Source organism: Camelus bactrianus, chromosome 1 (genome assembly GCF_048773025.1).
Source record: "Camelus bactrianus isolate YW-2024 breed Bactrian camel chromosome 1, ASM4877302v1, whole genome shotgun sequence".
In the NCBI taxonomy this organism is placed as follows: Eukaryota; Metazoa; Chordata; class Mammalia; order Artiodactyla; family Camelidae; genus Camelus; species Camelus bactrianus.
Window position 1 is genome coordinate 1870375 of NC_133539.1, and position 14859 is coordinate 1885233.

The 14859-nt window shown below is 61.9% G+C and overlaps 1 protein-coding gene across 2 annotated transcripts; it reads right to left on the minus strand.

Moving 5' to 3' along the window:
- Positions 1-237: 237 nt before the first annotated feature.
- Positions 238-14133, minus strand: PWP2 (PWP2 small subunit processome component). Of its 2 annotated transcripts, none has more exons than XM_074344103.1 (21): positions 14007-14132; positions 12293-12405; positions 11479-11573; positions 11131-11230; positions 10705-10848; positions 9763-9898; positions 9339-9553; positions 8893-9036; positions 8297-8367; positions 7797-7933; positions 7321-7469; positions 6984-7131; positions 6518-6668; positions 5630-5810; positions 4500-4647; positions 4081-4189; positions 3494-3559; positions 2432-2650; positions 2051-2201; positions 1831-1905; positions 238-722 (listed from the first exon to the last, which is right to left on the minus strand). In XM_074344103.1, exons 1-21 carry the CDS (start codon positions 14022-14024, stop codon positions 539-541), a joined length of 2754 nt encoding a protein of 917 aa, XP_074200204.1. In that variant the 5' UTR covers positions 14025-14132; the 3' UTR covers positions 238-538. The 2 variants fall into 2 exon arrangements, with proteins under 2 accessions (XP_074200204.1, XP_074200199.1); XM_074344098.1 differs by having other exon boundaries at positions 580-1560; positions 14007-14133.
- Positions 14134-14859: the final 726 nt, after the last annotated feature.

Consider the following 14859-nt stretch of genomic DNA (forward strand, 5'->3'; position numbering starts at 1 on the left):
CTTGGATTCCATCTGGGCCGCCAAAATTTGTACCAAGCAAGTGGGCTGCTTGCCCATGCACAACAGAAAGACCAGTTACCAAGGTACTAGTCTTCTGCAAAAAGGCTTTACTACAGGGCAGCCAAGCAAGGGGACAGGAGGTGCCAGCAGGCAGGTGGCCCTGCTCTCCCACAGGACATTCACATTCAGGGTACATCACCAATGTTTCAAATTCAGAGGCCAGACTTAACCCATAGCTACTTTTTAGAAAAATTTTCATCCCTAAGTTTATTGTCAAAACTTTGTATCAAACACGTAAAATTTCTCATACAAAGTCTGAGTCCACACACATGATCCCACTCGCCTCTCAGTTTTCAGCAGCAGAGGCTCCACGTCCACTTTCGCTCACGTGCCAGCTCCAGGCTGTGAGCTCACTGACCCCGCGGCCGCGACAGCTTCTCACAGAAGCGCCAGCCTCGGGGACAGAGCCCCACCCTCCAGCGGCGCCCACCTCCCCTGGGGTCTCAAGCAGGGCCAGCGGGCCTGCAGCAGGGCGGCTCTAGGGCAGCGGCCCACCTGCGCCCACCTCCCCGGGGCGCCCCCGGAGGAGGTGCAGACCGTCCTCGTCGTCGTCGGGCGGACCTGCTTCATCCTCACTTCCCGGCGGGTCCGAGGGGCGCTTCACACCCCGCTGCTTGGAAACTGCCAGGGCGTACTGGACGTTGTAGCGGTTCCAGTCACAGCTGCGAAGGCACGCAGGCGGCCGTCAGCAAGGCCGGCGAGCGTCTCCCACCCCGTCGAGAGCCCCGCTCACGCAGCACTCGACCACCTGCTCCAGAGCCCAGAAACACCCGCCACGGGCCCCCACCAGGACAGCCCCCAACGCCGCCTCCTCTGGACACCCCTCGGCCCTCCGGGGCTGTCTCGAGGAATGCAGGCACGTTTAACACATGAGCCCCACACACCAACAGAGAAAAACCCCTCCTGCATCTCATGTAGAAGCTTTTGGGGGACGGCCTGACAGTACGAGGGTCCGTCAGCACAGAGCAGAGCAGACGGCACCCCGCCAGCCCATGTGGGCCGCAGAGATGGGAAACAGCACCAGGTTCTGTAGCGCAGGCAGCACGGAAGCCGGCTGGGCTGACTCTGCGTCCAAGCATGTCGCGTCCACATCGACACCCAGTGACGTGGAACAGATCTAACACTGCTTCTTGTGGGAGCCCGATGGAACCGCAACACGGGGAAGACGGCCCCCCAGAGGAGCCACCAGCCACCCTGCGGGCAGCCTGGAGCTCGGAAAGAGCCTCCAAGAACAGTGGTTTGTTGGAGACACGTGAAGACCAAGAAAGCGCTCAGGACAGACGGGAGGACCGGGGGACCTGAGCCACACGGGAAGGCACAAAGCAGACCTTCGGGGCAGAGTAGGGACACCTGAGCACCAAGCCTGGAAACAGCACGTCGGAGCCCCCCCCCCCCGCACACCTGACGCCAGCTGGAGGGGAGACCCCCAGGAGAGGCCGAGCGCAGATCCTCCGGGCCCGGGGGAGGGGGCAGGAAGTGCGAGGGCCAGGGCGACACCACCTGAACAGGAGGAGGGAGGCTTCGGACCCTCCCTGCTCATCCAAGCGGCAGGGACGCTCTGCCTCCCTGGGAGTGCTCTCCCGGAATCCACCGTGGGACAGCCCAGCGTGTTTAGTTTGCCAGCGGCATGGGAACAAGCACATCCACCACCAGGACTTTCTGTCCCCAAATCAGACAACGCAGGGAGCAGCCCCAGCGTGGAACCAGCTGGAACCAGCTGGCGACAGTCCAAGCCCTGCCCGGCCCACCAACCACTCCGGCAACACGTACAGTTTGGAGATGTCCTCCCAGTGGCGCTGGATGCTCTTCTGAAGGAACTGAACGGCCGGCAACAGCTTCCCCGCCCTGGAAAGGAGACTTCCCTCAGTGCGGTACCGGACGCCAGAGCACCCGGTGCTTGTGCGCAGAAGCCTCCGCCGGGGCCACGCAGCTGCAGACCCCGCAGAAGGAGTGACCGAACCGCAGGCGGAGGGCAGGGGCACCCGTCTACCTGGACTTCAGCTTCTGTCCGTGCGCCACAAGCAGCTTCTGAGTCCATAGGAGATAGAACTCCAGGTGGCGGGACACCTCAAAGGACGAAGCTAAAAATTCCAGCACCTTCTCCACATACAAGTCAGGAAGCGAGGAGCTGACGACTTCAACTGTGAGGGAAGTGTGGACACCATGCTCAGCCCAAGAAGCCTTCAGAAGAGCCGGCCCCCACACGGCGGCCTCCGCCCTGCACTCAGTCCACCCCCCCACCTCACTTGCCTCCCCCACCACCCGGTCCACGCTCCGCCTAGGCCCCACCGGGCGCCTCCCCCAGACCCATGCCCGCCCTCGCCCCATCCCAGCCCCTCCGCCGGCCCACGCCCCGCCCCGCCCCACTCACTCTCATCCCAGGGCACTGACTCCAGGGCCTCCTGCAGCAGCTTCCTCTCGTTGAGCCTGAAGGCCATGAGGATGGCCCTGGTGAAGTCCCGCTGGCGCAGCGCCGCCCGGATCCGCCCGGGGGTGACGCTGGTGTCCAGCTCGAAAGGGTCAAAGAGCATGCGCGCGTCCAGGGAGTAGATAAGGAGTCCCTCAGTCGTGGTGGCTGCCCAGCAGCGTCCTGGGAGACAAAGCCTGATTAAGGCTCCCAGAACACCGATTTCCATGTTTCCCATGTTTTGAAGAACAGGTGCTGAAGACGTTCCTGGAGTCCCCAACACACCAGCATGAAGGGAGCAGGGGAGCCTGCCCCACTCCTACCTTGGCCACCAGCCCCTCACCGCTGCAGGTCCCCAGGGCCACCTGCCCGAGTTCACACCCTACCCTCATCCCCGCTGGGTGGGCGAGCTTCCCTGTGAAGGGCACACTCTCCAGCTCTGCAGGCCTCTCCTGCAGCTTCTCTACTCCATGATGGTGCGAGGATGAAACTGCCCAGACACCAGAGCAGGGGCCCCCGGACTCGTCCCTCGGGCCCCGGTCTGCAGCCCTGGCTCCCACGGTGGTGCAATGACACGTGCTGTCTGCACCAGCTGCCTGTCTCTCAACCAGGGCTGGAGGCACGGCCACCACCCCGTAGAGATGAGCCTGCTGCAACCCTGTCCCACTCCGTCCCCAGGCTCTGGGGGACAGACCCTCCCCCACTGGACACTCTCAGTGGTGGGGATGAGGCGAGGGAGCAAGGTGCCTGATGGCCCCAAATGGCACATGGGCAGGGTGCTCAGGGCAGGTGCCCACCTCCTGACTTTGAGCCTCGCAGGTCTGAGGTCACAGCCATCCTCAGGGAGGACGAGGACGACCACATCTCACCCAAGGGGGACAGCGGTGCACAGAGCTGGCCAGAAGCTCCATGCTGATCCTGCCCCCGGGAGCAGGGTGACAGGCCCACTGTGCACACCACAGGCCCAGAGGCCCATGGGACCAGGCCCACCCCTCCCACGCCAACCACCTGACCCCCAGGGCTCACCGGTGGGAGAAAAGCGGAGCGAAGTCACCCTGATCTCAGGTTTGAAGTGCCGAGAGCTCATGTCCCCTAGGGGCAAAGGACAGCCGGTCACAGCATGCACACTCCCCCACTCGGCCCACAGAGAGAGGGCCACCCTGTGGACCCAGCAGGAGTGGCAGCCCTGCCCCCCACCCTCCCACAGACACAGCAGGTGAGCCCTGTGCCGGGACCGCCTCCACGGATCAGCCCTTGGAGCAGACACTCTCGTGAGCTCCAGCCTGGTGGGAGATGGGCTCGTCTGTTCGGGAGAAAAGTCCCTGCCCAGCCCAGGGCTGTGAGGCAGGGTGGTTCCCGGTTCAGGCCTGGGAGGCGGCCAGCCCCCCCAAAAAACCGAGTCTTCCTTGTGGCCCAGGTCGGGGCAAGTGCAGGGCACAGGGCTGAGCTCCGGCCCGGCCTCCAGCAAGACGCCACACCTGTGCAGCAAGGACTTGGGGACATCAGCCACAGCAGCCCCACCAGAGGAGACAGCGTCAACACCAGGAAAAGCGGGTGGTGAGCAGGGCGGCCTGCTGTGGCCTGGCCACCAGGACCAGAGACCTACTGCTCACCTTTCTTTACACCCGGAAGTGGTATCGCGATTCCACCCTCCTCTGCGGCGTCTTGATCAATCAGCGCCAGGTTGCCAAACTCTGTCATTTTCCTTCGGTTCAAAAATTCCTAAAAGCAAAATCCAGGACATCTTACCATCAGAGGTGCAGGTAGGTCTGCCCCGCATCCCTCCTGTGCCACCGACGGTGGGAGGCCAGCCCCGCCTGGAAAGCACACGGCACACACAGGGCCTGAGACGGGACGGCCAGGCCTCCCCTCAGTGCCTGCTGCTGGCCCTGCGGTGGTTGGATTCCCGTCGGAGGGGGTGTGAGGAGGGCCGAGGGTGGGCTGGGGAGACTCGGGGCTCACAGCCGGCTGAGACCCATGTGGGGGCCCATGCAGTCTGCAGCCTGGCTCTGGAACCCCGCAGCACACTCACCTCCATGGCGTCCAGAGAGAGGTTGCAAGAGATCTCAAACTTCTTCCTGAGAATCTGCTCCTTGACATGATAAATGCACACGAACTTGGACATCCCTCCCGCCAGGATGCTCTGGCCGTCCGCGGAATAGCAGAGAGTGGTGAAGGCCCTGGACGGAGGGGACGCGGACTCAGTCGCCACCCAGAAGGCAGATGGCACCCTCCCCAACACGGCCCTGGCCAAAATGCTGCAGGATGAGAACCGGCAGCCCAGCCTCCCAGTTCCTGCCGAGGCATCATTGCCCCAGAGGAGGGACAGCACAGTGACCTCCAAGAGGCCTTCTCACAGGACCATGTGGCCCCATCTGGGCAGCTCCCTGCTGAAGTCAGGACGAAGGGGGACCCATCTGCCTGCCACCCTCACAGCGGCCGCTGGCAGGGGTGTCTACTCAGTCCCGCATGACCAGAACCCAGGCACTCACTGCCGTGTCAGCTCAGGGACTCAATACAGTGACCCTGGATTTGGCAGAGGATTCTTGGATGTGACACCAAGAGCACAAGCAACGAAAGAAAAAACACAAACGAGGCTTCGTGAAAATTTAAACACCCGTGCTCCAAAGAGCACCTTCTAGAACCTGGAGACGAGCTGCAGAAGCGGGGGAGGATGTGTCTGAGGAGGGTCTCAGGTCCCGAGTACATGGAGAACTCCCCCGAGTCAACAATACAGACACACAGCCTGTTAAAGCAGACAGGTGCTCCGCACAGACATTTCTCCAAAGCCCGCACACGAGTGGCCTATCTGTCCGTGAAAAGATGCCCAAAACCACGAAGCACCAACAGCTGGGGTTAAAAAATACACACGAAAGAGCGTCAGTGATTGACGTGGGAAACTGGAAACCCCTGCGCTAGTGGTGGTAACTGAACAGTGCAGGCTCTCTGCACAGCAGTCTGGTGGGTCCTCAAAAGGTTAAGCAGAGCCACCATGTGACCCAGCAATGCCACTGCTGGGGATACGCCCGGGAGAACTGAAAACGGGGGCCAACACCCATCCTCAGGGTGAGGACGCGGGAGCCTGTTAACCCACAGGCCCCACCCATGCCCCACGGCCCCACAGGCAGGAGGAGCCCTGCTGGGGTGGCTCTCGGCACTCACTTCCCCTTGGCTGAGTGCTTGGCGGTGATTTTGTCCAGCTCCTTCCTGCCCGTCTTGAGATCATGCCTGCCCTCAATGGAGCCCGTCTGCACCGCGTTCTCTGGGTCCCAGAAAGTTATCTGTGAGTTTAGCGTGGCCACAGCCAGCTCTGCTCCGTCAGGGCGGAAGGTCACAGCCAGAGCTGCAGAGAGACGCAGGTCTGAGGCAAGGAAGACCCTGGGCTCCAGCCGGCAGGCCACACTGCCCTCATCCTGCTCCAACCCAGGCTGCACAATGGCACCAGGGGGGTCTGGGGGCCACGGGGCAGGCAGGGGGCACAACTGAGGGGGGCCAGCTGGGTGGAGGGCTCTGGGCAGGAGGATCACACTGAGATCATGGGTAGACTAGAAACAGACTAGCTGTGGGCAAGAGGTCAGTAAGTTAGCCCCACAAAGACGCAAGGGGCCGGCCACTAACAGCCTGAACCAGAGCCAGGTGGGGCGGCCAGAAGCACTGGACACGGCAGAGGCCACAAGCCCCTGGGGCCAACGGCTGTCTTCTGCAAGGACCTCTGCTGGGACCCACGGGCACTGCAGCCACAGCCGAGACGTCCACCCGCGGCCCACTGTGCACAAGGACACTTCGTTCCAGCCACCTCATGCTTCCCCGTGGTCAGCATGGGCAGAGCCTTGACCACTTCTCGCAGAAGTGTCACTGTTAACCCACAGGCAAGCTCAGACAGCGCCAGCAAGTCTGCTGCAATAGGGCCCACCTCGCTTCCCCGGGGGGCCCGGTGCCAAGTGACACAGCCAGCCCCTCAGCGCTTGGGGTCCTGGGTTTATCCAAACCGGTGCCCCAGACAGGTGGCTGACAGCACAGAGCCTGGGCCTCCCCCTGGGCGCTGCGTACCATCGGAGGTCAGGGCCAGTGTCTCTGTGGTCCTCCAGCTGTCTACCATGTCCCACAGCCGCACCGTCTTGTCCCAGGAGGCGCTGGCCAGGATCGACTTCATCGGGTTAAAACACAGACCACTGATGGGCCCTTCATGGCCAGACAAAACCTACAGCGGTTCGGAGAAGAGCTCTGAGAACATGAGACCCTCCGCGGCCGTCCCAGCCCGACGTGCCTGCCAGATGCTGGCTTTCAGAGGCCACAGCTGAAACACAGCCCCTCTGAGGCCCTGTGCTGCAGGATGAGGGGGACACAGCTCTGTCTTGGTGCAGGCAAGCGAGGCGCCCCCAGAATATGCACGTACATGGTGCGGCCCGCTCCTGAGATGCGACCTCTGCCCCACCCGCTCCTCTGGGGTCAGTGAGGCCCCCTCCCTGCACCCCAGTCCCTCGAGAGAGCAGCTCCTGGGACTCGCGGCCCTTACGTCCAGGAGCCTGCCCGTCTGCATGGACCAGATAAAGATCTCGAAGGAGTCCTGGGCCCCAGCAGAGACGATCTCCCCGCTCGAGTCCACTGCCACACAGGAGAACTGGGTGGGGCGCGGAGACGTGAAGGTGCGGAAGTTCCGGTACCTGCGGGAAGAGTGCATCCCGGGGGGCACGGCTCATGGAGGGCCCGTTCACCCTTGTGCGCGTCTGGGGTCTGACGCTGGGCTCCACTTCGTTCCCTTCCCGATACACCCAGAGCCCCCAGCCTCACTCTCAGCCCAGAGGGGACGAGGAAGTTGCGGAGCCAGCATCCTGAGCCAGCAGAAAGGTCACCTGTGAAGGTCAAAGGCACGCACGGTCCCATCCATGGAAGAGGTCACGATGACGTAGCCGGTGGAGGTGAAGGTCACGCCGGTGACCCCACTCGAGTGCTCCGTGAATGTGATGAAGCAGAAGCCACTGAGGGTGTTCCATACCTTGACCTGTGGCGGGGAGGGCAGGGGCGGGAGGGCCACAGCTCAGGTGGGCCACGGGGGCCCAGGTCTCCCCAGAGGCACAAGCGCCCTCCCGGGTCAGATCGCAGCTGCTGGGACCACAGAGCTCTGAGCCGCGCATGGGAGCCCAGCCCAGAAGAGACCCCCACAGCCCCTCCACCCAGATCTGGGCAGACCTGCAAACACCTCCTCCTGAGCCCAGACGAGGCGGGGTGAGCCCCAGAGCCCCAGGCTGAACCCCGCCGTTGGGGCCTGGCCGCAAGTGCCGAGGCTGGCAGGACAGGGACAGGCCCCCCACCCCCGACACAAGCCCACCTTGCCGTCGTCCCCGCCGGTCGCGATGCGCTGCCCATCAGGGGAGTAGGCCAGGGACACCATGCTGTTGAAGTGGCCCTGCTGCTTGAGCACGTAGGACTCGCTCTGCCACTCCCACACCAGCAGCTGGCCCAGGCCTGCGGGCACATGGCGGGGCTAACTGCCTGTGGGACTCACACTGGCATTCTGATGGCCAGTTTCACCCTGAGGCAGGTGCCCTCACCAGACACCTGAACGAGGGAACTCAGCAAGGAGATGCCAACCTCCCGATGCCCCAGCAGAGGGCCGAGGGCCAAGGCCAAGGCAGCGCTGCTGACGGGCACCGGGACTCGTGACTCAGATGAGCGTCTGTTCTGAAAGTCTCACCGACTGCTCCTTCGAATGTGAGCCACCCAGCTGCCAGCCTGGCCCCAGTGCCTCAGGGGTGGGGGAGCAGCAGGCTGACTTCCTGGAGGAAGAGGTCTGCTCCTGTCCTCACAGACCTGGGCACGAAGACTAACCTGAGCATCCAAAGGCGATCCAGTCCCCGGAGCTATTGATGGCGATGGATGCGACCCTCTGATCTGAGACGCTGGGGAGATGCAGGCCCGGTCAGCACACAGGGCCTCCCGTCCCCACCCGGGGTGGTCGGAGGTGCAGACAGGGCTGGTCTCCCCATGTCTGCACCACTCCCCCCGCCGTGCGGTTACTGCACTAAATAGTTCACTTCATTCAGAGCATCAGCAAATGCAGAGCTGTGCTCGCGTTCAAAACCTCCAAGCCATGGGATTTTGGGAAACCAGTGTTTTAGTTTTTTCCATGTTCCAAAGGGACACGAGAGAACAATGAAGACAGAAAATAAAAATGTCGTGATGTACAGGTGGGACCAAAGCTCCCCATGACTGGGGATGAGGTGGGGGGAGCTGCGTGTCAGAGATGGGGGCAGGGCAGCAGCGCTCATATGCGCTCAACCCGGGACAGAGGCGACAGCAGGTGTCCTGGGAAGCCTGCTGGCCCTCCTCCTGGCCCCTCGGTCCGGGGAAGGCATGGCACGGCTTCTGTCCACCCTCCTGCAGACTGGAGAGCACACACACAACCACACGGAGCAGGTGCTGACCTCAGGGAGTGGATGAGGCTGAACTCTGGGAGTTCATGCAGGTGGAAGATTCCGGAAGCAAAACCAGTGACCAAGAGGTGGACTTTCTTATGATATGCTGCCGCCGTTAGGTGGTTAAAGTCTCCCTCTTTATTAAAAAAGTACCTAAACAGACGGGACACGAGGACTGAGGGAAGAGGACCAGAGGCCAGGCTGGTCTTACACCCCTCCGCGGCTCTGCCCTGGACCCCGGGGTGGAGGACCTCACTGCACGCGGGCAGCCTGCCTGCACTGCCCCTTGTCCCTTGGGCGGCCCCCTACCTCCTCGCACCTGCAGTTCTGCGCTCCCAGCCTCCAGCCCCCATGCTCGCTCAGCAGCTCAGGTGCCTTGGGGGGCTCCCCCCACTGGCCCGCCCAGGGCCTCTAAGGCAGGAGTCACAGCTCGGCCTCTGGAGGCGGAGACCTACTTGGCCAGCCGAGAGTACTTCACTTTGCCCCGCTGCTCCTCAGGCGCCGGTGCGGCCTTCCCGCGGATGGTGGTCTCCTCCTCCCCCTCTGCGTCCTCCTCCTCCCGCTGCAGCAGGTCCGCCTTCCAGCCAGTGGGGGCTTTGAGCCTCAGGCCCTTAGGGGGCGTGTCACACTGCCACACGCACAGGGCTCCGTCCTGGCTGAGCGTGTACAGCTGCAAAGGGAAATGTGTGGGTGTGGCCCACTCTGACCCTCAGCCCCTGCCAGCCATGGGCTGCAGTGACAAGGAAGCTCCACCCATGCCACCAAAGACTGCCCCGCTACTGCTGGCTCCCAAACCTCCCCAGGGAACCTGGGAGCAACTGGCAGGGGCCTCAAGGGAGTGCCCAGCACCCCGACTCAGGGCTGTGACCAGGGACATACGTCCAGGCTGCTGGATTCGAAGAAGCAGGCCACGATGGCATCCTTATGTCCCCCCAGAGCATAGTAGATGAGGTTGTCCCAGCGCTCGGCCCCAAACACCCATGTGGACATGTCTTTGCTCCCGACTGCAAAGCACCTGGATGGAGGAAACACAGCTCATCCTTGGAGCTGCAGCCGAGTGCAGCTGTCAACCTCCCTGTGTGGTCCCTGGACTTAAGGGAGATGCCAGGGTGACAGGCAGGGACTGGTTGGGTCTGCGCCTGCCCCGCTTGCATCTCCCCCAGCAGCTGGCCACACCCATAAGTGCTTCTCCCACGACCAGGAGCCTCAGCGGACACTGCCCCTCCTCGTAAAGCAGTCCCTGATGGAGGGGCAGCCCGGGGCAGCCCGAGAACCAAGCACCAAGCCTATCGGGGGCTCTGCCCCTCTCGCCTCCCTGGCGTGCCCTTGGTCCCAAGCAGCGTCCCTTGACTCACGGCATAAAGAGAGCCAGATGTGTGACCAGGCACCGCCGCAAAAGAGGCAGGAAGGCTGGACTGCAGGGCGCCGGCCTCCTACCTGCAGACCCAACCTCCAGGGGCACACCAGTGTCTCCCAGGAACACACTTCACATGGCTTGGGGGCTGTGGCCACCACACTGTGGCCCAGAGCACGGGAGGACCGCTAGCCTGACATACAAAGTGGCAGCCACCACCAGCCTCCCCTCCCCCTGCACAGAATGCAGGACGGCTGAGGAAACAGGGTCCTGGTCAAGGACCCAAGTCTGCCTTCTGGTTCCCGGTGACAAACACGGGGCACGCCTGACTCAGACTCGGGAGCCCAGCCTGCGTTCAGCCCCACAGGAGGTTCAGGAGGCCATTTGTAAACAAACGAGGACGTGACGAGTCACCATGCTCCCTAATGAGATGCTGTTTACAGGGCCCCGGGGCCCCAAGGCCTCACCGGGAGTCGTCTGTCCAGTCGATGCACGTGGTCTCATCATAGGGCCCAAAGTAGGTTTTGTCCAGGATGAACGCGTTGAACTCCCGCTTCCTCCCCGGGGCGTGGTACATCTGCGCAATGTTGCCTTTTGTGACCACGAATTTCCTGCAGAAACGGCGCCATCAGCATCCAATACCAGGGAGGGTCCTGAGACCAGCTCAGAGCCCCTGGGGGGACAATTCTCTGCTCTGAGACCAGTTCCTTACGAGGCAAACCTGGGGACCTGCCTCTCACGGGCCCCGAATCCCCTCTTCTCTGGGTGGGCAGACCCAGCGGGAGCTCTGGGCCCAGGTGCCTGTGGCCGGCCCTGACCAGGCCCTGGCACAGACTCCCCGCCAGAGGCTGCAGCTGACAGCTCCCCGCTCCCCGGCACACGCAAGCGCTCACCTGCCATCAGGGGAGAAGGAGACGCTGTGCACGGCACCCTTGAAGTGGAAGTGGTGGAGCACGGATCTGCAGACCAGGCTGACCAGCAGCGCGTCGCCCCCTGCGGGAAGGGTTAGGGTTAGCGTCAGGCTCTGCACTTCACCCCGGCAGCGCAAGCCGCAGGCCCCAGGAAAGCCTGCCCCGGCTTGTCCATGCCCCGCACACCTGCCCTAATCCCCAAGCCCACCAGGGTCCCAGACACAGAAGCAACCAAGGGAGAGGACCACGTGGGCTGGAGTCAGCCTGACACAGCCACTCTGTCCCCCAGTCACCAGCCCACGCCACCAACTCCCGGCCAAAGGTGCTTACCTTCATCGATGATGATGGCAAGGCGGCCATCTGGGGACAGCCCCACACACTTGACGTTGTACCGAGTGGCCAGCGGCAGAGTGTCCGACTTGTTGCTGGGGGAGAGAGAGCAGGGCTGAGCAGCAGGTCTCTGTCACCAGGAGGGGAGGTCGGGCCAGCCTTGGGCCTCCTGCCTGCCTGCCTGCCCACCCCTGCAGAACCCCGGGCTGGGGCTGTCAACAGCCCCTCCTGCAGAAAATTTGGCAAAGCATGTTAAAAACCTTAAAAATGGGCTTTGAGCATATCAATTTTGCTTCAAGGACCCCATCCCAAGAGGACGCTGCAAACATAGGAAGTCAGGAGACCGGAAACAAGCCCGCTGCCAATGGGGGAGTGAGCCACAGGGACAGAACACTGGGCCACACTTTGTGCAAAAATGGAAAAATGCACAGAAGTGGAAAAGTAAATAATGTTAAAGACAAACCGCCGCTGGATTCCACCCTAATTTTGTCCCTTATTACATCATGTTCCAACTTTCCGGCTCCCACGGCCCAAGCATCCATCCCAAGACATTTCAGCCAAGTGACACATGTTTTCTACCTTAAAGGTAAAGTCAAAGACCTCGATACATGGGGTTTAGCTGAGGAACTAGAAGGAGGAAACTGAGACTCCTACAGCCAGTCCCACGACTGACCCTTCGACACCACGTAAGTCCTGCAGCCCCTCTTGGGCGGCCCTGAGTAACAGTGTGCTGCTACGACAAAGGTGAGGAAAACTCCACGTTTTTACCTGCAAACTATGATCCCTAGCATCAACGTCATTCTAATGTACTTACTTTTTTAGGTCAAATACGGTGACTCTATTTCCCACGGGACTAATAACTGAATTCCCATCACGTGTAAAATTTAAGTTTCCACACCGATAGACTGTCCCCAGCAAATTTGAAAACTGAAAAGAAAACAGAGCTGTCTTAATACAAAGAAAACACAACTCTAGGAAAGGGCTGCATGAGGCCCCTGGTAAGATGGCGCAGAGCACCCTGATCACTCCTGAAGTCTCTCCAGTCCTCCCACCCAGAAACTTCCTGGGCACCTGTCCGGCCCAGTCCTGAGCAAGAGAGAGGAAGGAGTGAGCCCAAACCCCGGGGGCCCCGAGCTCCCACCAAGGTAGATCAGGGGCACCGTGGCATGGGAGATCAGGGGCACCATGGGCTCGGGGAAGTCTCCAGGCAGGAGGCGTCTGCCATGTGGAGAGGAGGACAGGACCTCGTGGCAGGAAGAGAAAAGCTGCAACAGCAGAACAGCCCCCACTGTACACGCACCCGGGGTTCAAGGCTTCCACAACAGGGTAACCTGCTGGCAGCCTGTCCGTCAACCATTCATTCCACCAGCAGCACTGAGCGCTGGCTGGATAGCACTCTGCACCTGGTCTCCCACCCCCATGTTCTAGTCCGGCAGGCAGGCCACGGCCATGGTCATTCGTGATTAGGAATGACCGCGGGGCTGCGAAGTCAGCCGATCCCATAGGCGTGAGAGGAAAGGTAGTCAAAGGGGTGGCCAGGGAAGGACCCCTGGAGGGGCCACCTGAGCTGGAACTCAGATGACAAGGAGCATCTGGAGCTGTAGGCAGGCAGGGTCCTGGGAACCCCAGGCTCAGGGAGGAGCCTGTTCAGCTGGAAAAGCTTTAAGCAAAAGTGAACTGTAATCAGTTCCTGTTTTTTGAAGGCCATGCTAGTGACCAAGGGAGCAAGTGGGGATGCACGGAGCCAGTGAGGGCTCATGGCTCACCGCACAGAAGATGGTGGTGTCAGGACCAGAGAGATGACCTGAGGGATGGGGAGCTGGGACGAAGGGCAGGCAGAGAGGAGCTGGACAGAGAGGGTTTGGGTCACAGGGAGGAGCAGTCTGAGAGGGAACACCAGCTTGGGTTTGGGGCAGCGGGCGTGGGATGGAGCTGCTGGAGGCCCGCGCTGTGGCCAGGGCCAGGCCAAGCCTGTAAGGAGCTGGGCCCTGACCGTTGGCGAAAGGCCGGAAGCGGCGGCCCGGAGGAGAAACAAGCTTCAGGGGAGTGGCAGCAGGAGGCGGGGCGCGCGAACGCCCCGGGCTCCAGACCGCGGGTGGCCCGCTGCGCCAAGGGTCCCGACACGTGGGCAAGATGCAGCAGCGCGTCCCGGGGGCTCGGCACCCGTCTCCCCGCCCTCTGCCCCCGCGTCCTTCCCACGTCGCTCGCCGCGGCTCCGGGAACCGGGACTTCAGTCCAGGCTGGCTTCCGCTGCCCTGCTCGGAGCTCAGCCAAACCCTCCCGCAGGGCTCCTGCCTTCCCGCCCACATCCGCCATCTGCCGCTCGCCCCTGCGTCCCCGTCCACCGCGCTGCGGCCCCTCACGACCCCAGGCCCGGAGGGACCGGTGCTGCGGTACCTGGCCCGCCCAGGCGGCTCTCTGGCCCCCGAGGGAGCAGTCTCGGGCAGCGACCCCACCCGCACCCCCGGACTAAGTTCCCCGCACCCTCCTCCCCACCCCCCGACCCCCCGACCGCGGGCGGCGCTCACCCGGTACGCGAACTTCATCGCGGGAGCTGCACATGTGTTGCTTGCAGCCTCTGCGCCCCGCCCTCCGGCCCGCAGGAAACACTTCCGGGGCGAGAGCGCGGCGGCGCGCCACAGCGCCCCCCCGCGGAAGGGAGGAGCGCTGCCGCCGGAGGTGGGGAGGGGGGTCCCAACCTGCTAGTCCCGCCCCCAAAGCGTGGGTGCCCCGGCCGGCCCCGCCCTGAGGCGGAGTCCCAGCCAGCAGGCCCCGCCTCTGAGACGTGGGTTCCCGCCCTCCGGCCCCGCCCACCGCAGTCCCGGCTCGGATCCTCACCGCTAGGCGGGCTGGGGCTCCGCCCGTGGCTCCCACAAACCGTTCAGGCACTACGGAGGATGAAAAGGTCCGACCCCATGCTTACTTGTTTAAAAGCTCTAGATTATGAAATGGGGACCGAAAGGAGACTCTTAAATTGGAAACTGAACGTTTCCGAAGAAATTGTAAGAGCGATGACAGAGGCAGTTGCGTTGTCAAATTTGAGGATGGCAACTATGTCTACCACCCGAAAACTGGAGACTCAAAAGTCTTACCACTTGGGAGCTACTTCGCAGCAAGTTGTGAAAAAAAACCCTAGTGCGCCCCCAAAAGTAAATAATCTATGCTTCGAGTCAGGAACAAGGATCTGGGAAAGAAAACAATTCTTTAACTTTACAGGCTCAATTTTCACACTCCACAGCAAAATGAAGTTCAGAACAGCAAGTTTCTTCTTAAAATGTGTATTTTCAGAATTATAATGCTTACATTTTAAAGTCTTAATACAATGGTTTTAGTCTAACAATATATTACAGAATAACGTGAAAAATGACTTTCATAGTAAAC